Source organism: Oryza sativa, chromosome 11, assembly GCF_034140825.1.
Source record: "Oryza sativa Japonica Group chromosome 11, ASM3414082v1".
Lineage (NCBI taxonomy): Eukaryota > Viridiplantae > Streptophyta > Magnoliopsida > Poales > Poaceae > Oryza > Oryza sativa.
In genome coordinates, this window is record NC_089045.1 from 8,402,623 (window position 1) to 8,426,588 (window position 23,966).

The 23,966-nt window shown below is 40.4% G+C and overlaps 3 protein-coding genes across 3 annotated transcripts; 1 reads left to right on the forward strand and 2 right to left on the reverse strand.

Moving 5' to 3' along the window:
* Positions 1 to 816: 816 nt before the first annotated feature.
* On the reverse strand, positions 817 to 3,076 carry LOC4350199 (uncharacterized). Its single transcript, XM_015760690.3, has one exon. It carries the CDS (start codon positions 2,910 to 2,912, stop codon positions 1,104 to 1,106), a length of 1,809 nt encoding a protein of 602 aa, XP_015616176.1. The 5' UTR covers positions 2,913 to 3,076; the 3' UTR covers positions 817 to 1,103.
* A 12,076-nt stretch (positions 3,077 to 15,152) lies between these two features.
* Positions 15,153 to 17,812, forward strand: LOC112936113 (ankyrin repeat-containing protein At5g02620). Its single transcript, XM_066305222.1, has 3 exons — positions 15,153 to 15,886; positions 15,997 to 16,532; positions 16,650 to 17,812. Exons 1-3 carry the CDS (start codon positions 15,322 to 15,324, stop codon positions 16,722 to 16,724), a joined length of 1,176 nt encoding a protein of 391 aa, XP_066161319.1. The 5' UTR covers positions 15,153 to 15,321; the 3' UTR covers positions 16,725 to 17,812.
* A 2,298-nt stretch (positions 17,813 to 20,110) lies between these two features.
* Positions 20,111 to 23,210, reverse strand: LOC4350200 (uncharacterized). Its single transcript, XM_066305221.1, has 2 exons — positions 20,571 to 23,210; positions 20,111 to 20,475 (listed from the first exon to the last, which is right to left on the reverse strand). The coding sequence occupies exons 1-2, from the start codon at positions 22,063 to 22,065 to the stop codon at positions 20,405 to 20,407; spliced, it is 1,566 nt and encodes a 521-aa protein (XP_066161318.1). The 5' UTR covers positions 22,066 to 23,210; the 3' UTR covers positions 20,111 to 20,404.
* Between the last annotated feature and the right edge of the window lie 756 nt (positions 23,211 to 23,966).

The window sequence follows — 23,966 nt, forward strand, 5'->3', positions numbered from 1 at the left end:
GTGGGTCAGCGCCTCGCCGTCGCTGTGTCCTCGTCACGATGGAGGTGGAGTATATTCGGACAATATAGCGTGTAGCCTTCGGTTGGGAGTGGTATTTTAACGAAGCCCACTCCCAAAATTGTATTTGAGTGAAACTCATTTTTGAAGATGACATAATATCAATTTTCTTAAATGGAAGAAACAATGAAAATGACAATGTAGCGAATGCCAGCAGGTTGAGAGTGGCATTCAAGCGAATCTCAACGATAACATTCTAGCGAAACCGGTTTTTAAGGATGTCACATGTGAATTTCTCGCTGTAGGATGGCTGCATCCCGATAGGTGGGACCCACATGGCATTGGCGCTGCGCCATTCGCCAATCAAGCCAAACAGCAAGAAGATTCATCAACTTTAGATAGATGCACTTTACATTCAGACATTCATAGTCAACCATAGAAGATTCATCAAATGTCAGCAGTTGACAGCATCACTTAACCAGCGCTACATACACTTTACATTCTCTGAATTCCAAATTAATGCCTTTGGAGAAAGAAATTATTTAGACAATCAATGGAGACAAAATGATTATATTATTATTATTATTTCTAATGTTGCTTTGAATTGCCATCATGAACAGAAATTTTAAGCGAAGGAGCTAAACAGTTGTTTGTTACAGAATATCATCGACTGAGTTCGCCTTGATTGATAGAGTCAGCATAGCAGATTCATGTCTTCAGTTGACAGGATCCTTAACCATCATGACAGATGACAACCACATACTCTGAATTCCAAATCGACGCCTTTCGGCGAAGAAAATTGCTCAGACATTAATCAAATGAAAGGTAGAAAAATATGGTATATTACTCATGTTGCTCTGAATTGCAACCACTGGATTAAAAATGAACAAGAAGTTATTCAAAAAACAAATCTATCTACCAGCGTAATTTACATGAACAGGTGCTCAAGGTTTAAAAACAGAAAACTCCATATGTTGGTAAAAGAAAATTAAAAGTACAAGGCCGGGAGGCAAACACAAACTCCTGTGTTCGCAGTGGTTCTTCTCATGCTACAATTAGTACACAACATCTCTGGACAGGGAAACCCCACTCCAATTCAGACAAACTCATGACTCAAACAAGCCATTCTTGTAGAAGAGAGTCCAATCCGAGTCGTCGGACGACACGAGCTCGAATCCTTCTGCTCTCATTGACTCTGCAACTGAAACTGGGTTTGAAGAAGGCTTACTGTCATTACACATTTCACCACCACCACCACTACAACTGAACTCAACCGATCCAAAGCCACATGCTGCAGCCGTTTGGTCGCCACATTCCTGCAGGCAAGAAGGGATGACTGACTGAAGCTCGGTATCGCGCAAAGCCTCTTCATTGCCTTGAAAAACTGGCCCATCCTCATCATCAGACCACCACTTGCAGCAGTCCAGATCACCCATGTCAAACATCCTGCTAACCAGCCCTTCTCGCCAAGAGATCCGGGGGTCCGCAAGGACCGGTTTCTGAAAACTTGCACTCTTCTCCCCCTTCAATTCTATGCCACAAGGTGATCTCTTAAAAGAGGTCAAGTCTATGGATTCCAGAGACATTGGAGCACCTGCAAACTGGAAGCTAAGGTCAGGCAATGGTGCAGGCAAGGCACCATTTCCGCAATAATCGGCATCCCCGGGCCTTGGGGACAGAGCCATCATCTCGAGACATTCGACCACCGGATCCATTTTCGTCAAAGGGCGACTGCAAGTCCTCGTCAGCCCTGAGCACTTGCTGCTCCATGACTCACCGGAGATCGCTGTCGGATCAGCTGCCGAGCCATAGCTGCAGCTGCCTGGTCCTTGCTGGGAACACAAGGACTTCAGTCCTCTAGAGGACAGTGATTGTGATGCCCTCTTCACAATGAGTGAGAAGGGACTAAGGCTGTCACCGGTGCTTGGCGTCTTCTGCAGGGGAAGAAATCCTGATGACGGTGTCGTCTCGGACAATTCCGATGCCGGCGTGCCAAGGTCCAATAGACCATTGAGCACAGGTGAGCTCAACAGCCCCGTGGATTTGGGGGAGATTTGCCAGAACGCATCCTCCAAAGAGCACCTCGGGACAAAGATCTCATCGCCGAGAAGATCCACGCCGCGCTCCTCGCGCGGCGACGGTAGCCAGTTGACGGATGCCTCGTTGGTGCATTTCGTCGAGCACGTTCCGGGCACCTCCCCCGACGGTGAGGACAGCCAGTGGATCGACGCCCTGGACGGGTCGGGGTCGAGCTCCTCGCTCGCCCCTTCCCCGGCGATGGCCAGGATGCCCCTGGGCCGGCACTTGCGGCGGTCGGCGACCCCAGGCACGACGTGGTGCCCCGCCGCGAAGCACGCCGGCGTGGCGGACCCGCACGCCAGCACCTCGGGCGAGATCGACGCGTGGATCGGCGGCGTCGCCCCGGACACCGCCGGCGTGGCCCCCGCGTCCGCCTTCCTCTGCGGCGTCAGGGCCTCGCCAAGAAGCGGCAGCCCCCTCGGCGGCGGCGCATGCTTCCTCGCCGTCTCCGTCTCCGCCCTCCCCCTCGTCATCATCTTCTCCACCACCCGGGTCCTCGACTCCTGATCCGCGGCCGCCACCACCCGGCCTCGCCGCCCGATCTCCGGGCGGGGCTTCTTCACCTTGGGGGACGCCACGGGGGTCCTCGACCTGGACCCGGACGACGCGGACGACACGAGGAACCTGAAGCACCCGCCCCGCGCGGCGGAGGCGTCACCGGAGTTGAGATCGGTGAGCGGGCTACGGCGACGCTGGCCGCCACCACCAGCACCAGCGACAGCATTCTTGGCGGTCTTGGGCGCCGTCCCGGGGGAGGGGGACGGGGAAGGGGAGGCCCTCCTCCTCGGCTTGGACGCGGAGGAGGCGGGCGCTGGCTTGGACATCCTCGGCATCATGGCGGCGGTGGGTCAGGGGGTTGGTGGCGGCGGTGGCGGCGGCGGCGGCGAGGGCATTGGGGGGATTTGGTTTGGTTTGGAGAGGAGAGGAGAGAATCGAGGAGATAGCCGTTGGAGGAGGAGGGTTAAGTGTCAACCGTCGTCAGATGGAGGCATTCAAAGTTGGTGTAACGGTAAAAGGGGAGAGGATTCCTCGCCGAATTTAACTACGCTAGCACGGTTTACTCGTGAGTCGTGACACACAAGATTTACGGCCCAAGCGAATAAATCAAACAGTATATTTGTAAATAAAAAATATTTTTTTACTAAAACTTTTATATATATTTTTAGTAATATAAAAGTAAAGGCTGAAAAAATAAGCATCGATGAAAAAAAAAACCTCAAAATCAACCTCAAAAAATTTAAATTTTAGCTAATAAGTATAAGTATAAGCGAAAAGATGAACCCTTTAATTATTATAAATTACGGAGTAGAGTCCGGTTTATTTGGTTGATAATGTAATAATCTTTGATCGGGATGAATTACTCTGTGTCTCTGTGTTAAACAGGTCTCCACAGTATTTTCGGAGTAAAATTTATTCGTGAAATCTCAGGTTTTTGGAGTACGATAATACAAAAGTTGTAGGCTAAAATGTTTCATGAAACCAAGATTAATGAATGTATCGTATACCTCGTATAATATTTTTTAAAAAAAACAAATTACCATTATAAAAGTACTCCGTATTTGTTATTTTTCTAAAATACATAGCCTGTGTTTAGTTCACACCAAAATTAAAAGTTTAGTTAAAATTGGAATGATGTGACGAAAAAGTTGAAAGTTTATATTTATAGGAAAGTTTTGATGTGGGCGAACTGGCCAGCTCAATAAGTACGGTAATTCGAAAATTTTTAAGTGAGCCTATTACTCAATTTAGTGTTTACGTGATATGTCACGTCAACGTCACGCATTATTCACATCAACACCATGTAGGATTTTTCTTGCTAATTTGAAAACAGAATTAAATGATATTATTTAATAAGTTTTGGGACCTATATCTATATTTTATTTTAGAGTACAACGATATAAATGACACGGATGAATAAGTTTAGGACCGACTGTATAATTTACCATAACAAACTCAGGTTATGCATTAATCATAACTATTATTAGAGGATTTGTGTAATTTACTTGATATTTTTTTATTGAATTTCGGTTTTCTGAAAGATCAGCAAGAATTGTTACTGACAACCGACGCACCGTGCTAAAGAAAGAGGAAAACCATTATCCTCGAGTGTTGTGAACGGATCGTGACTTTACTCGTCTATCAATGACAAGGTCAAATTGTACGGTACGCCATTGTTAAATTGTTTTATTCCTTAATTATATGTCTCCATTAGATTGGTAAATGAGTAATTTGTCTCTACTCTCTAGGATCTATGTGCACTAACGTACGAAGCTAAGGTTGACATGATCCCATTATCACGTTTATAAAGCATTTTTTTAATGATATTATTGATCTGGAATTCATGTTATTTCAGAAAGATGTGGCGGCCGAGATCCACCAACTTCACTGAAAATTATCGAACCACCTACAATTTCTTTTACCCTAAAAAACTTTGATTTTTATATTAATTGAAAAAAGTGCCAAAGAAATAATGAACAGAACTTCAATTTCAGTCAAAATTCCCCCCCAAAAGTTCTGAACCAAATTTATTTTCTTAGTGTTAAATTATGTGGCCATTTTGACAACAAAAGATTATTTTTGGTTTAACTATCTTAATTAACAAAGTGTAATTATCCTTAAAAAAGACAGCGTAATTCTACGAACATTGAACTCCGTATAATTTTTTGCATCCTTTTTCACCGGGCTCGGCGAAGCGGCAGCCAATTATTTTTAAGGATCAATACATTAACAAGTAAGACTCTTCACAGTGCTCCTAGCTGGAGGGTTACCTCGTTTGTCAGTGCTCCTAGCTAGAGGGTTACCTCGTTTGTCAGCTAGTTCAAAATCTGATGTGGATGAAAAAAAGGTGGCGGGACCCATATCTTTGCTAAGGAATGCATCCCTAGCTAGGGTACGGTTTCCTCATGCCAAAAGGGAAACTGTGAGTGGTCCCCTCACATGCTTGCGTGCATGGGAGGGAGAGATGGAAGTGAAAAGAGAGATGAGTGGGGCCTACTAATATATATAGGTGGGACCCACTAACATAGATATTGTCTAAGACACATGCATTGTGAGGTGTGGTTCTCTAACCGGTTTCTAGTCTAGCTGGAGGCCTTGGGCTCCTCAAGTGCGCTACCGCACTTCTACTGCCCTAACAACAAACATGGTTGTGAAGTAGTATGAACTACTCCCAAGAAAAAAAGGTAAGTGTGTGCTGGTGGAATTATGGCCCACCAGATTTTAAATTTACATATACGGGTACTCTTTCAATATATATTTTGTAAGATCAGACACATGCTACGAATCTCCAACTTTGTAAGTGTGATAAGAGGCGGTCTTCATTAAGTGGTATATATACTCCTACATTTTGTGCAACCGAAGAAAAAAAAACTGGGTCCCCTCGATAAAAAAAGGGGAAAATATACTGCTCCCTCCATCCCAAAATATAAGAAGTTTTAGAGTTAGACACGGTTATTAAGAAAGTTTGTAGAAGTGAGTGGTGGAGGGTTGTGATTGGATGAGTAGAGGAGGTATGTAGGAAAAATGAATGGTGGAGAGCTGTGATTGGTTGGGAATAGAATGTTGGTGGAGAAGTTGTTATATTTTAGGACAAATCCTGAGGGCTAAAAGTTGTTATATTTTAGGACATGGGAGTACTAAGTTGCAGGGCTCGTTGCAGTCTCAAATTCAACAACAAAATTTTCAAAACAGACTAATTTTTAAAAATTGAATCTTCAGGCAGACCCCTCCCCACACACTACCAACCCCTACTATATGCGGAATTACTATTGGGCGAGTGATCGCCCAGGGCGATCGGATCCGGATCCCTCTCCCTCCACCTGGTTTCCTTTTTTTGGCACCGTATTACTTTACTATTTTAGTAATTTTATGCACCTAAAGTTTGTAAACCTCAAGTTTACACATCTAAAGTTTAGAAACCTAAAGTTTATAAGTCAAAAGTTTATATATCCGATTCAAATTTGAATTTGAATTCAAATATTTTTATATATAGTATTTCTATACATCTAAAGTTTATATACCCAAAGTTTATAAGTCAAAAGTTTACATACTTGTTTCAAATTTGAATTTGAATTCAAATATTAGTTTATAGACCCAAAGTTTATAAGTCAAAAGTTTACATAATCATTTCAAATTTGAATTTAAATTCAATTTTTTTAATATATAGTAGTTGTATTTCTATACATAAAATTTTTCCAACTTTATTTTTTTATTTTTTAAATTTGTATGGTGTACTGTATTAGGAAGAGAAGAATTGGGGGGGGGGGGGAGAGAAAAGGGGAGAGAAGGTAGCGTATAGGGAGAGGGGTGGGCCGGTGATCGCTAGGAGCGATCACCCCCCCATTAGCCGTCCCTTACTATATGTGCTGAGTTCTTTTCTTTGGGTTCCCATTGCTTAACGGTGTGTTTTTTTAAAAAGGTTTTCTATACGGAAGTTGCCTTAGAAAATCATATTGATCTATATTTTTTAAAAGCTAATACTTAATTAATCACGTGCTAATGAACCATTCCGTTTTCCGTGCAGAGTAACTCCACCTCCCGAACACAGCTTAATCGGGCTTCTTACAAAAGTTTACTTTTTATAAAACAATTGCAAGAAATGTGTTTGCACAAATGAAATGATGAATGTAATTTAGCTTCACAAATGAAATTGCAAGAAGTGTGCCTCCGCATGTACTGTGTTTAAAAGTAATAATCAACGAAGTGAGCGTAGCTTAACTGGCAAGGTTTCTCGTGGTGGAACCATTTTTCTCGCGTTCAAGTTCTACATTTGAAACATGGGTACTCGCATGTAGATGAGCGATATATGCCCGTCGACATCGAGACGCCTATGGTGATTTCGTGAATCTCTACATATCTCGTCCCAGTATTTTGGAGATGCTTATAGAGATAGGATCTGCATGTGTGCGTGCGTTTATAGGGGTGATTATCCAAGAACGTTCGTGTAATTGTCCGCTCACGAACACGTAATTATCATGGTAGTTATTGTGATTAAATTTTTTTATGCGAAGGATAGTGTGATTATCATTCCCTTTTTTGAGCAGATTTTATTTTGCATGGATTTTTGGAAGTGATTAATATTTCTTTCATCGAAAGTGGATTAGCGTTTCTGTTTCACATCTTATGTTTAACATTTTTAGACATGATTTTCTTAACATATTAGCAGCTCTATATTCACAAAGCCGGACCAAATTTAACGAAACTTTATGTTAAAATTATTACTATCTACTTAAATTGCCAAACTTTATACTCAAAAACTTTCGACAGCAACGAAAAAGACTTTACGCACGTAAACTTTATGTTAAAAAGTCATATTAAACTTTCTACTCATAGACTTTACACATATATAAACTTTGCACGTACGATTAAACATTCGGTATGGGTAGTTTATACATAGAAATATGAATTATAGGAACTCTATATATAAATTTTTAGTATAGAAAATTTAAACATAGAAATCATTCAAATTGGAAAAAACAAAGTTTTTGTTTGGATATGATGGACATTATTATAATTTAGTATTTCAAAATTATGGTTTATTTCTTATAGTGAATATGGTGAGATAATGCTTTTTTAGGTTTTTTAAATAATAAATAATCTGCCCGCGCAACTGCGCGGGCTTTCTTCCTAGTTCATTTAAAAAATATTGTGTAATCAGCATCTTTATTATCGGTAAATCTAATTGGAGAGGCCTCTCCAATTATATGAAGTATAGGAACGGGACCACCTATACATTTGTCGACAAATTTTCTTCTAAAAATTTGACAGATGTAATTATAGTACAATCATAGTGTAATTACACTGTAACTTATATGTAATTACACCGTAATTTGCATGTAACTACAGTGTAACTTATATGTAAGTTTCACATAATCTTGAATCGTTAGATCTATTACAAGATTTGTTTTGGTGAGGAAGAAAACAAATCATAGCACACACATATGTGAAAAAATTTGTTCCCACGACCTCCATTTTACCGAAATAACATGTTACGGAGAGATTTTTGAAAGTTACATACAAGTTACACTATAGTTACAATGTAATTACATGCAAGTTACAGTGTAATTACACTACGATTGTACTGTAATTATATCTGTCAAATTTTTGGGGAAAAAATTATCGACAGATATATAGCTAAATCGTAGATGAAAGATTAGAAGTTGGGCTTAGAAAATTCAAAAGGGGAGTACCTATACATCTTTCGAAAGATTTTTATAATCGTATCACACAGATTTTTAATCTTTGTATTAAAATCCGATAGATATAATAAAAAGCAAAAAGCAATTAAGAAACACCATAATGAACATTAAATTACCATATCCTCAAGAAAAAGACCAAATCCAATACAAAATTTAAAATTTACATGTGAAGATTCAAAAATTACAGTGTAACTTACAAAAGTTACAGTGTAAGTTTCATAAATTACACTGTAACTTACAAGAAAATACACTGTAAATTTAAGTGAGAAAATCGAGTGAGAGATAAGAAAAAATCTTTCGAGTGAGATATAGCAAAATCGATTCAAAAGAGAACGTCATCCATCTGACCCATCAAGCCCATATGAATCAGACCCATGTTTTTTACGCAGTGCAGGGGGCGCCGTCTCTGGCTAATCCTGGCCTTCCTTGTCCGATTCGGATTTTCGGACGCGTAAACGGCAGCATCTCGGATCCGATTCCATCCCATCAAAATTCCCTTGTCCGATTTCTATTCCGCGCGACGCTTTCCCGCCATATAAGGGTGCCATCCATCACGCCTCCAGCAAATTACAGCAGCCAGAGTTGAGAAGCGCAACCTAATTGCGAGCAGCTAGCGAGCGAGCTCGATCGCCTCGATCTCCTCGCCTTCTCGGCATGGCGATCGAGTTCTTGCCGAAGCTGGCGTCCTGCTTCCGGCCGCCGTCGTCGTCGTCGTCGTCGTTGTCGGCGGCGGCGGCGAGGCGAGGACGGCGCCAGGAGGCGGCGGCTCGCCGTCGCCCAGACAAGGCGGAGAAGAGGCGGTGGGTGGACGAGCAGGTGGGGCTTCACCTGGCGGCGAGGGTTTGGGACGGCTACGGCTACGGCGCCGGCTACGGCAAGGGCGGCGCCGTCGACGTGAGCCGCTACGGCGACATCGGCCTGGAGGCGGCGCTGGGCTACGAGTTCGAGCGGAGGTGGTGGTTCGCCGAGATGGCGCGCCTGCTCGCCTTGGTCGACGAGGACGACGCGGCGGCGGCGGCGGCAGGCAACAGCGGCGACAACACGCCGGCGGCGAAGGGTGTGTCTGGAAGTAGTAGTAATTAATTAGTTGGTTCGTCCAGCTATTGGGTGTCTCTCTCTGGAGGCCTAATATGTTGTTGTTAATAGTGTTCATCTTTTAGGTTTCTGTCAGTATATATTTTGCAGTGTTCAATTGTTCATAGTTCTGTAAAAAAATAAAAGTTGTACGAGACTACGAGTACACTTTTCCAAAGCGGAACTGCTATCCGACTGTCGACAGTTTTTACGAGCGAAAACTGTCAAATTTTTTAGCCATTGATTCCGCTCTAAGATTTGTGCTAAGATATTTTGCTATCGGATCTAAACCCTCTTTTCACAAGCTAGTCCCATCATCACATGTTTATGGCAGATTTGTTCTAGTTATATCTAAGTTACATGCTAGTTCAATTGTAGTTACATTGTAACTATAGTGTAACTACACTCTAACTACATTGTTATCTCTATATAAATTAGATATAAAGTTGCATATATTATTTTAATACATATATACAAGTTATTATTATTATAGTATAGTTCTAGGAAAATTATATACTATATAGTTAGATTTGAAGGTTTTTTTAAAAAAAAAACACTCGACGGTTTTTCAGCTAATCCCTTTCCAAAGTACGTATACTATGAACAGTCCCTTGTTAACTATAAAAACTGGAATAACAGAAAACGAATTTAACAACCACACACACATATATATATCGATGACTAATACTCAATTATAGTGGAAAAACTAAACATACGAGCTAGAACTTACAAAAAACTGAAGATGCGATCGGGTCCGTGTCGCTCGGAGCCTCAGGAGTTTAACTTCATAATGTAATTGGGGTGATATGGCTTAGTGAGAGAAGTGAAAAATAACATTAAATGTTTTCACTGAGGTTGAGCTTAGCCTAGAAACAAGTAATAAGTTCACTATTCCCAGAAACAATTTTCACATAGCCCTTAGCCCCTATTCTAAACTACACTTGCATGAAAACAATTTGATTTAGTTCATCGGGCGAGGGGGGATCAAGAACCACACGTGATAATCATGTATAGGATAGTTGCCCATGTAACACATGATTTTTATAGCTAGGTGACTTTCTTAAGAGGCCGCTCATGATAATGCAACTCTTTTCATGGCCCATTGTTTGCTGGGTGGTGGCTCATAGTTCATTGGGCCATGGTCCACCACACAATGGTCGTGGCCTATAGTCTATTTATTGGGCCTTAGCTCACCATATGCTAGGTCGTGGCGCACAGTCATCGAGTAAGGTATTTGCCATAAGCTAGGCCATGGCATACAATTATGCTTGGCCTCGGCCCACTAAATGTTAGGTCATGTTGTTCTGTTCCTCGGACCATACCCTATTATATGTTGAGCCTCCAGTTATTTGTGACAAAATAAGTAGTTGGTAATGGTTTACCACCTTAGTGTGTGAGAAACCACAAATTACTTCACGTCGTACCCACACCATCAGGTTGTCCACATAGCGGCACTGAAGTAGCCGATTCTTGATGGTTTTGGTTTGATGAGTGATAGTCTAGAGCATCACTAATTTATGGCAATGGAAAAATTGTCTACCATTTATTATGATGGAGGCAGCCTTTTGTCAGATAAGGTGATCCTAGATGGAGCTTTTGCACTGGAAATCTTTCATCACAAGATAGTCACATAATACGATTTGTGACGGAATTTCGCTATTTCTAGCTTGATGCAAGTACCTTGTTAAGGAAGACTAGAACCAGTGTAGTGTTATATCAATCCTCTCTTCATATACAATCCCTTTTAAGTGTTTTCTTCTCCATGCTTTCTCCAAATCCCTTATGTTCCCATACGGTACTTTCATGATTTGTATCATTTGTTTGCACCTTTTTTCTCTTATAGCAGAGTTCTTCACACCCATTTTATTTTTGTTCCTTGTCTTCATCCTAACCCTTCTTTATAACTCCTCTTCTTCCACATCTGATCCCTTTTCTACTACCTCTACTTATTATTTTGCTTTTGCAAGCCACTGCATTATTGTTGCTGTTTCCTCTCCTTCCCCCTTGGCATGCTTAGTTCTCATCTCAGTCTCAAAAAGTGCAGATTGTGCATGTTCTCTTGCTACATCTTCCTCACCCTCTCCCAGAGAAATATTACTCGCTACATCTGTTGCAGCTAAATACTATTACCTCCATATTTTAATGTATGACGCCGTTGACTTTTTATCCAATGTTTGACCATTCGTCCTATTCAAAAAATTTATGCAATTGCCATTTATTTTATTGTGACTAGATTCATCATCAAATGTTTTTTAAACATGATATAAATATTTTCATATTTGCACAAAAATTTTGAATAAAACGAATGGTCAAACGTTAATCGAAAAGTCAACGGCGTCATATATTAAAATACGGAGGGAGTACATGATTTATCTACTGATTGAAAAAAATGAGGGTACAATGACAATCAGTCCTCTGCGTCCTGTTCCCTATCATCCTTGCCATTCACGAACATAGCTCTACACAACGTGGACGTGTTTCCTTCATCGATGAATCCCCTCCAATCTGAAAGCATCTCGCCAATGATTTGCCTCATGGCGCGTTAATTAGTTTGCCCGGGATCATGTCGGTAAAATAGATGTTTGGTGTCTGCAAAATCATGCTGGAATTCAGACCGACATAGAAAAGCTTTCCATTCCCTACTTACGATGGTCTGCTGGCTTATTTGTGATAAAGAAACACAAGAATTAATGTAATTTGTAATTGATCACTAGTGCGGAATAGGTCATCTATGTCGAACGGGAACTCTCATATGTGTTGGTGAGCGACTTATTCACGGATTATTAGTCAGTGATGCGAAAATTCATCTGTGTCGGGCCAACAGGAGTTATCGATAGCTGTCATCTTAATTTGTCGAATCTAAATAAAAGACTGTCATCGACTAGATTTGACCAGTCAAACAAGCCATCCTATAAACCATCACGGACATGATACTTTGGCCTTTCCATAAGATTGGTTGGACTCATCATAAGATTTAGTTGGGCTTCACAGACATGATGCGCTTCCCATAAGATTTGGACCATTTGGTTGGCCTCCTCTTCGATCAACCCGGCTAAAATAACTGGATAAAAATAAGGAGGAGAAGAAGATTCTAGGGGCTAGCTACAGCTGGGCTCAGAAGATACTGTTCTTTTCTCTCTGAGCATGCAATCCCTTTTCTCCTTTGAACATGATACGTTTAGTTCCATTTAAGGCTTCTCTTCTTGAACTCCCAGCAAACGGTGATGCTGTTTAAATTTATATATAAAGGCTGTGCTAGCTGTTTAGTTTGTTTACAACTACCAAGTTATAGTCTGGTGGTCATATTTCCTTCCATCCATACAAAACGGATTCAACTACCAGGTAATTAAGCAGGTAGTAGCTAGTCAATATTGAATCCCTGTTTCACATTATAACATATTTTAGGTTTTGAATAGATTCATGTATATAAATCCATATATGTGCTCTTTATATATATATATATATATATATATATATATATATATATATATATATATATATATATATATATCCAAATTCATATGGATACTAGTGGATCTAGATGATGGAAAGACCAAAACATCAAGGGATTAGTATGTACTAGTCATTAATTAAAACTCATACATCGTTGGCGTATATTTTATTTCTTCATACTTAATGTAATCTAGTATACAGTGACAAACGCTCCTAAGCTGGTACTCTAATAAATTAGAGACATATCTAAGAAATTCTAAGAAAAAACAAAACGTCTAGCCCTGATTTTCACTTAATATAATAAACCTATTATTTTACACCATTAGATTTATTTTAAATGAAAAAAATACTATCTCCCTAAAATCCTCTCCGGCTCCCCTGCCTCATGGGCATGAGGGTATCCTCTCCTCCTCACTACAAGTACTTACATATATGTACGTCCCTTCCTCTCACATCCTCTCTCTTACTCGTCACTTCTATCATCCAATTTTCTAGATAACAAATAATAATGATTAGATAACTAAATAATTATATTTTTTACAACATATTCTATATATCTATATTGGCCATGTTTTGATATATAAGAAATACATCATTTGATACAAACTCCTATAAATAGCAAAAAATTAATAACATATACTATCATGTCATCCAAATAATTTCATGTTCCCTCTCTCCTTGCTCACTTTGGCCTCCTTATTTTCTAGCTAGCAAATACTACATCCGTCCTAAAATATACTCCATCTATCCTATAATATAAGTAATTTTGGATGGATATGACACGTCCTAGTATAATGAATATGTCCAGATTCATTGTACTAGGATGTGTCACATCCATCTAAAATCCCTTATATTATGGGACGGATGGAGTAGCAACTCAGAACTGGATGAGACGTATCTTAGTCCAACGAATCTAGACAGTCCCTTATCTAGATTCATTGGACTAGGATATGTCCCATCCAGTCCCAAATTGCTATATTTTGGGACGGAGGGAGTAATAAATATCCATTAAATATTGTGTATATAATAAAAGTCCATTAAACATTATCTTCCATGCTCTTAACCCACCACATGGTACATATAATAAATTAGAAAATTGTATTAGAAATTCTGAGAACAAAAACGAAAATCAACTTAGCATACTCTCACTTAAATCGGTGAACTCATTACTTTTAACCACCCATGCCCCTCCCACTCGCATGCGCATGAGGTGCACACGGCCCCTGCTTCTCCCTCTACCTCATGCTCTCTCCTCCTTCCTTAATTTTATATACTAAAACGATCACAATTTTCAAGCTATAAAATCTCATTCCTAATCTAGAAATAAAATATTGAAAAAAATGACATCATATATTGAGTCATCATATATTATTCTACAAACATACATACCCAAATTAAATCTACATTATCCAAATAAAATTACAAATTCAAATATTAAATAATATTTTATTGAGGGACAACATCTCAACCCTTTCATATGTCATGCGATTTAACATAAAAGTATAAAACAATTTAATAACACAGGTTGCCCCATCATACATAGTTTTCAAACATTTATTACTAATTAGATATAGAATTAATAAGTATGAATAATCCAAGTCCCAATACAATTATTCCTATATTTTTATCTACTCCCAGTATATTTATCCTCTACTTTCACAAATCCCGATGAAATGATTACTAAAAATAAACTTATTTAGAAACAAATGGGGATGTGCCAAAATAAAGTTATTATACGATAGAGGGAGTAATTGCTCTAAAATATATTCTATGTTACTATCTAATCGACTTTAGAATTAAGCTATTTAGTGTAGCTTCAGAATAATTATGTAAACAATGTTGTTGAGCAGTATTTTGGAAAAATCCTACCTTTTAATCATTGGATAAATAATTTGGTTGATTATCTACCCGTATAAACGTAGCGTAAAATACATGCCCGTGTATTCGCACGGGCTACCTTTCTACTCCCTCCGGGTTAATAATACTTGTTGTTTTGGACAAGGATATGTTCTCTAAAAAATAACTTTGACCATTATTTTTCATTATAATATGTATAAAAATATTAACAAATATATGATCTTATTAAAGTACTTTTTAAGACTAATATATATATATATATATATATATATATATATATGTAGTCACCATATTTGATAGACAAATATTTTAAAAATAATTCATAATTAAATATTTTAAAGTTTGACCTCACCTTTTTCTAAAACGAGTATTATCAGCCCTGAAGGAGTAGTTGTTTGCTTAAAGTATGGATAGAAATGCGCTCAGACAATTCTCTGCATATATAAAATGTTCAGTGTAAGTATATATATATATATATGTGTGTGTGTGTATCCTTCTCCCAATATTTGCTATCAAGAACCTACAAAAAGATATATAGTCCAACGAGCTACATGATGACAAACAGTACATATGTAGTATATATCACTAGTAATTCCAGTGCATCTGTACCAACATTAATTAATTCAGCAGAAGGAGCAGTACATAACAGACACAAGCTGTAAAAATGGACGGACGGCTCTTTGAAGCCGCAAAGTCAGGCGATTGCAGGTTGATGAAGGAGCTGGTGGCTGCCATGGATCCAAGCATATTGCTCCGCACAACTCCTCAGGGGAACACCTGCCTCCACATATCCACTATCAATGGTCATGAGGAATTCTGCCAGGAGGTGTTGATGTTAGACAATTCTCTTCTCACCGTTGCAAACTCACACGGCGAGACGCCGCTGCTCACCGCGGTAACCAACGGCCGCACCGCCTTGGCCTCCGTTTTGCTCAGACGGTGCTGCGAAGCGGGGCTCAGAGAAGCTATCTTGAAACAAGATGAGAATGGATGTAATGCCCTGCACCATGCCATTCGCAACGGCCACAGGGACCTTGCGTTGGAACTGATAGCAGCAGAAGCAGGCCTGTCACAAGGTGTAAACAAGTACAGGGAATCACCCATGTACATCGCTGTGATGAGAGATTTCACTGATATCTTCCGGAAACTGTTGGGGATTCCTGGTTCTGCTCACGTGGGTTGTCATGGCCGCAATGCTCTCCATGCCGCCGTGAGAAACGGGAATCCAGGTAAGAATTGCATACTAGGCTGTCTGACGAGTCATTAATAATTACTCCATTATTCGTTAAAATGACCACAGGCAGGTGATTCTTGCATATATCATTAAATTTGTTTTCAGTTATTGCTAAAGAGTTAGTGGAGAAGCGTCCAGGGCTGGCTAGAGAATTCGACGATGAAATGGATACTCCAATGCATCATGCCGCAATGTGGGGTAAAACCCATGTTCTCGGAGCATTGCTGCAGTATGATTGGTCCTTGGGGTATGTCCTAAGTAATAATAAGGACAGTGTCCCGCTCCTTAATTCCGCCGCATACCGTGGCTATGTTAGTGTTGCTAGAGAGCTTGTGCATCATTGTCCAGATGCTCCGTATTACGACGCTAATGGTTGCACATGTCTCCATCAAGCCGCATTCAAAGGTCATCTGGAGTTCGTGGAATTTATCCTAGAGTCGCCGTATCTTCGGAAACTCGTCAACATGCGAGATAACGGCGGGAACACTGCTCTGCATTACGCGGTGCAGGATTGCAACCCAAGAATTGTTGCCGCTCTTTTGTCCCATGGAGACACGGACGTCACGGTACTTAACTACACGGGAAACGAAGCAGTTTGGCAATTAGGGGGAGCCGCCGATTATGCCAAGACATTAAATTGGGTACGTCCTTAATTACTCATACCGTGCTCCTCTACTTAATTTACTTGATGAAGCATGAACATATATAGGCCGTGTTTAGTTCACCCCCAACTATCCTAAACTTCTAACTTTTTTCAGGAACTAAACACAGCCATATTGCGCTCTTACACAACTTACCATGCATTACATGGACTGTTACTATTGTTACTATAAGTATTAAAAAATAATCACATGATAAATTTACATATCATTCATATCTATCTATTATCTATTATATACTAAAAGTCTATTAAACTTCCTACAAAGGCTCTTAAACCACCACGTGGCACTCCTAAAAATGCTCTCAAGCCGCCACATGGCACAGTCTAATCTTACCGTCGAATTTCAATTAAATTGGTGGAACCCATTATTTTACAGACTAGATTAGATTTATATCTTAACTAATTAAAAGATTAGTATTTTTCCGTTCGTCATCCCCTCTATTCGTCCGAATTTTCGCCCATCCCTCAAATCCCAATCCGATTTCGATTTTGTTTCTGTCGTCCATCTGTGAAAAAAGTGTGAAAAAAAAATCAAGTCTTTCCGATTCCACAAAAGAAGGAAACAAACTCAAGCGAAGTTTTCGTCCGCAACATCTGAGTTGAGAGTCCAACACAAAGAAAAATAAATCATCCAGAGTGCGCATCAACAACCTAATGCCCGAGCGATCCAACGAAACTTCATTGCAAATGTAGATACAAAATCCAATAGGACAATCTAGTAAAAGAGAAAACAAAATAAAAACTTCACCGAAAGCCGATGACGCCGACGTTGCCGCCGGATTCGCTGCCGCTGTCGTAGCCATCGGATTTCCGGCGCGGGAAGCCGCCATCGCCGCCGGATCGGCCCGCGAACCGGATCTAGACGCGGGTAGCCGCCGGCGCCGTCGGTACCACCGGATCTGCCGTGGGAAGCAGCCGCCGCCGTCGTTGCCATCTGATCTGCCGCGGGACGCCGCCGCTGCTAGATTGGGCTACGAGAAGCTGCCGCCGTCGTCGGCGCTGTCGACTCCACTGCGGAAAGCCGCCGCCACAGCCGGATCGGGCCGAGGGAAGCAGTCGGTTCCGTCGGTGCCGCCGGATCTAGCCGGCGGTACCCGCCGCACTCGACCCCTCTCTCTCCTTATCCACTCAAATGGAGTTGTGCCGTCATTGTCTTTGCGTCATGCCGGCGAGACAGGAGGGAGAGGAGGAGACGGACTGGCGACACCGGTGGGGAGGGGGAGTGGGAGCAGCGGAGAGAGGGCGGTGGAGAAGGAGCAACGCCGTCGGTCGGGAGAGGGGACGGGAGGGGTAGATGCGCCGCTGGGAGGGGAGGGGAGGGGAGGTGAGGAGGAGCTCGCGGTGGGGGGATGGGAGTGGCACCGCCGGTAGGGAGAGGCGCCGTTGGTGGGGGTAGGGGGAGGGGAAGCGGCGGAGAGGGATCGACAAAAGGGGAGAAGCGGCCAACGGTGGGGGTATGGGAGGGCAAAAAAGGAATTAGGTTTAGGTTTCTTTGTCTGGGAGTTTTGATGGATTCGGAACCAATCTGAGTCGTCCATCAAAATGAACGGCTCAGATCAGTCCCGCTTCGGGCCGGCATCCATCGACGGGCCGCGCGGGCTTGATAGGCCGAATCGTGGTTAAACTTTCGGTTAGGGCCCACCACACAAAGAGAGGAGGAGCAAGGGGAGCGTACTTAGACTTCTTTGGGCCGACGGGTGCTTTTGGGCTGAGGCGGAGAGAAGTGGAATGGGAGGAAAGCGGGCCGGCTCGGTTGCGGGCTGAAGAGGAAAATGGGCCGAAAATGGCCTATAGAGAAATAAGGATTTTTTATATAGATTTTTATTTAAATAAATGCTGAAATGATGATTGTATTATCAAAATTAGCAACTAAGCTCTGTAATTTTCAAGAAAGTTTCAAAGAGTGTAATTAATATGGAGAATTTAATAAAAATTAAATCCAACCGTATCATTTTATTTCTAGCACTTACTTTACTTATAAATTAATTTAACTATAAACCTACCTACTTAAAAAACCCAAATATTCCAAAAAAATATATTTACTATGTTTTAAGTCAATTTTCTTTTTTTCTTCCCGTTGCAATGCACGGGCATTCATGCTAGTATTATAAAAAAACTAATAACTTCCTCATGTATAAATGATACAATCGGAACTACTGCTCCCGTACGTTCGTACGAGTACGTATACTATTGATAACAAAACAATAGCTTTACATACTGTTGCCGCCTTGCCAGAAGGAAAGCACGTCCATAAAAAAAAAAAGACAAAGTAAAAAAATAAATCATGCGTCTGTGGTACCGTCGGGAAAAGATGACGGTTTTTACAATATGATTTTTCTACAATATATAAAGATCTTACCTACTGTTACCGGAAGGAAAACACCTAAAAGACAAAGCCAAAAAAAACATAAATTAAAAACGGTCTTTAAAAAAGGATTTTTCTACAATATAAAGATAAAAATATATTACTTCACAAATATAAATATGTATAAATATGCATTAAAACTAATTTCTATAATAAAAATATATAATATCCAATCAACGCTCTTTAAACTATTTTTTAAATTATTTCTAGATTAAGAAAATATTTGTTTGTGGTACCGTCGGGAAAAAAATTGACGGTCTTTAAAATATGATTTTTCTACAATATAACTATCTTAACTACCGTTGATGGAAGCGAAGGAAAGCATATAGATAAAAAGACAAAGCAAAAAAAAACATACGTATGTAGTACCTTCGGGAAAGAATTAACGGTCTTTAAAATAGGATAAAAAATATATTACTACACAAATATAAATATGTCGTTAAACTAAGATCTACAATAAAAATATAAAATATCCAACCAACCTTTTCTAAACCATATTTTAAATTATTTTTAGATTATATATCTAATTTGTGATTCATTGTATTCTTTAAACTAAATTATAAAAGTTATATTGTGGTCTTAAATATAATAGTTAGCTATATGATAATTTTTTTTTAAAAAAATTCACATCATATTTTAGGGTGTGAAATATCGCTTCACAAATATACTATATTAATTTAAATCTACATATGTAAAAAAAAAGAGAACATCACAAATTCAGAGTTTTGTTATGTTTTTTTTCAAGTATGTCTGATATTTAATTGTAACTAGATGATACCCCGCGTGTTGCTGCGGAAATTGCTAGATAAAAATATAAGTTTATAGCAATTAGCATGCTAAAAATATTTATGACTAACGACTTAAAAATTTTGAACATACAACTCCAATGCAGTAAATTTTTAACTCACGAATTGAATAAACCATACTGAAAATATATGTAATTATATTTGTAGTAAAATGAAAAAATAAAATTGATTAAAAATAATAAATACCAAAAAGGCAATGGAGCTTAAAGCTTCACTGAGCCATAGGCCCATAGCTATGCAGGATCTCTTGGATTTGATGCATCAACAGCTAGTGCCATGTGTGTTCCTACAAAGAAGTTTTTTCCAGGAGAAATTGTGTTCCTACAGAGAAGCTTTTTCGAGGAGAAATTCGGCCTCAATTGCGCAATCCAAAGGATGTATGTACAGAAGTAATAACTGTTAGCAGTAAAAGCAAAGATAAATTATGCCGAATCTTTATTTGATATAACATATCTCTTTTCGTGTCTGGCATATGTAGCTGTATATATGGACAGAGACGCCAGTGGCGGACCCAGGATTTTGCTAAGCCCGGGGCCAAATCTTATTGCCACCGCACACAATGATACAATAATAGATGCTACATTGCTAGTTTGCTACTAATACTAATGCACGATCAAAATGTATGGTACAAATTTAGTTGCGGTGCGAAAAAGAAGTACAAATACATTTTCAAATACCTTGCTACGTGTTATCTTCCTCGGAGTCTATATCATCCTCATTGAATTCTTCAATTGTAGCTCCAGATCTTGATCCTATTGGAAAAAGAATCACATATTACATCCATGGATTGAGAAAATGAGAATCAAAGTTAACAGTACACAAATTTCAGAACAAGAATAAGACATACCACTAGGGAGAGGTAGCTTCATCTTTCTGGTTCTCAATTCTTGAAAATGAGTTAATATCTTATCATTATCAATGCTTGCAAATATGTCTCTCTCAATATAGCAGACCACGCGATGATTGAGCCATTCATCAGCCATTTTATTCCGCAACTCAGTTTTGATGATATTCATAGCTGAAAAAGCCCTTTCAACTGTTGCTGTTGCCACCGGCAAAATCAAAGCCAATTCAATGAGCCGATAAACCAAAGGAAAAACTGTATGTCTATCACTCTGAACCATCTTCATTGCAAGATTACCAAGGTCACTGCAACTTAGGAAATGTGGGTCTGCTCTCACATCAGCTATAAATGTCTCAAGTTGGTCCTTTAGGACTATGCAATCATATGGAGAGAAGTCGGCAGCATACATTCTAGCAAGCTCAATTAACTTATCTTCATCAAAATTGGCAAAAGAATTCCTAGGATCAAGACAAGCAATGCATCTCAATAACTGGGTAGATCTCTCAGCAAACCGATTGTTTAACTCCACAATAAGCTGGTCATGTACCACATTAAAGATTTCATTATTGAAATGATGTTGGTAAGTTATCAATTGACCTCCACGACCCCTTGAACGACCCCTAGTAGTAGTTGTATCTGACATATCTGGCACAATGATGTTATACTTGAGACAAAATGTCTTTGTCTCTTCAAAGAGTTCTTGCCAACCATGCTGCCTTATGTGGTTAATTTTTTGCAATGTGGTCCCAATCAATCCTATAGCACGAATAATATTTTGGTCTTTCTTTTGCAAGCATTGTGACAGATCATTAGTTTTACCCAATAGTCTAATCATTAGGTGCATGATAAGCACAAATTCAAAGCTCTCCATCTGTTTTAGCAAACCTGTAGCAGTTATTTTTGTAGTGGGGTTATCCTCACATATATTTTCTAATACCTCTAGGACTGCTTTCCACATGTGCTGCAAACGACACAAGGTTTTGTGATGTGAACCCCACCGAGTATCCCCAGGTCTTGCAAGGTTAGTTGCTTGGTTTTTCCCTCTTCCTGAAAATATCTCCCCAGTCTCTAAACTACTCACAAGATTATCATGGTGTTCTTGGGCCAGCTGATCATGTCTCTTACAAGAACCATTGACAGTGTTAACAATCATGGGGGTATAGTTAAAGAAATCTGAGACAGGAGAACAACATTTTGCAACAGACACAACCACTAGCTGCAACTGATGGGCAAAACAATGAATATAAAAGGCATAGGGGTTTTCATCCAATACCCGTCTTTGCAGCCCATGAAATTCACCTCTCATGTTTGATGCGCCATCATATCCTTGCCCTCTCACTTTATGCATAGATAAACCATGACTAACAATCATGGCATCCAAAGCTATTTTCAGTGCAACTGATGTTGTATCAGGAACATGTTCAACCCCAAGAAATCTCTCAATCACCTGCCCTTTGCTGTTGATGTACCTATGTGACATAACATAGAATAATACCATTGTTAATATGGTCAGTTTCAAAATATAAGAACAAGGAAAATGCAAAAGACAGCAACTAACCTCAAAATAACAGCCATTTGCTCTTTAATAGATGCATCTCGAGACTCATCAACAAGAATGGCGAAATTTCTCTCACCAACATCCTTTAGAATGGCTTTAGTTGTCTTATTTGCACAAGCCTTGCACAAATGCTTTTGTATTTTTGGTGAAGTCAATAGATGATTCCCAGGAGAATTTCCAAGTAATTTTTGGGCATCTTTATCCTTCTCCTTGTACCATTCTATCATCTCTAGAAAGTTCCCCTTATTGCTAGATCCATGAGATTCATCATGACCACGAAAAGCAAGTGCTTGCAATAAAAGAAATCTCACAACACCCAATATCATAGTTATACGACCATAATATTGTTGCTCTAACTTCTTAGATCCACTATCCATCTTATATGATACACTTTGCCTTTGATTTTTGAAATCCTCACAATGTTTTCTAGCTCTATTATGAAAACTATCTACTTTACCAACATGTTCATTAAAAGATCCAGTTGCATGTTTCCAATTAGTAAAGCCCTTACTTGTGAAAGCATCAACACCAAAATTATCAGGTCTTGGTTGCTTGAAAAGATAACAATAAAAACAGAATGCTGCATCTTTGGCAATACTATACTCCAACCAATTATGCATTTTGAACCACGAGTCATGAAAGCTTCTTTGTCGATTTCCCATTAACTTCTGTGGATATTTATGACCAATTGGTTGGCATGGACCTCTTGACAAGTATTCCCTTCTAACAGCATCTCTAATGTCTATATGAAATTGCTCAATTGGTTTTCTAAGCCCAGGATCAGCAACTATGTCAGCCGGATTAAGCTCAACTGTCTCTGAATTGTGAGGTTCTTGTTCTGGTTGTGGAATATTACTCCCCACTGTCTCAACAATACTAGGGGCTGCCTCACAAGTACTAGGGGCATGTTGAACTTGAATGTTACTAGCTCTAGCTCCAGTTTCTCCTATGGCTGCCTCAACAACAGCTGCTGCTTGCTGAGTATTACTACCTCCGGTTCCCGCTGTTTGTGGAGGATTTGGGTCTAAATTGGATTGGGGTGTTGCTGGGGCATAAAAAGATTTCAATGTAGTCCTAGGCCTCTTCATCTTCTGATCTCTATTGCAAGTTAAATAAATTGATTGGAATCAATAGATCTATAGACACTGCAGTATTTTAGGCACTTAGCCACTTAGGCATTTGAGAAAAGAAGTAAAGAACAAATTGACAGAAGAAAATAGAGATGGAAAACTTACCCCCGTACTTGCTGCTCCGCTCATGAGCACAAAGCCGCGCCTTGGCCCTTGGCCCTTGGGGGTTGTCGGCTCGTTGCCGACCGCCGGTCCCAGTGATGGCGCACTGGTGCTGTCCGCCTGTCCGCCAGGGAGCCGGATGAGGAGAGGAGTTGAGGCTGAGGAGTGAGGAGGCAGCAAGGCAGAGGCAGGTAGGGAGCGACCGAGCGAGCCGAGGAGACGGCGTGCCAGGCGGGCGGCGGCGCCGGCGTGCTGTCGTGCTGGGTAGGACCGTAGGAGCGAGCCTCGAGCAAGAAGGCGTCGCGCCACGCCGCCGCTCTCCCGTCTCTGTCTCTCGCTTCTAAGGAACTGAGGAGGGGAGTTAGGGTTAGGTTGATTTAGTGGGCCTTGGGCCAAAATTTCAGAGGTATATCTAGGTGGGGGGTCCATTACTACACGGCCCACGACCTGGTTCGCGGCCCAGGTTGCCCCAGGCCTGGGTCCGCCCCTGCAATTAGTGATGGTGGCATATACCGTGGCCACCTTAACTTAGTCATATGTTCCCTTGATGCCCTTTAGAATAGGACAAGAGAAGATGGAGTATATCAAGATAGTTTTTTTTTATGTTTT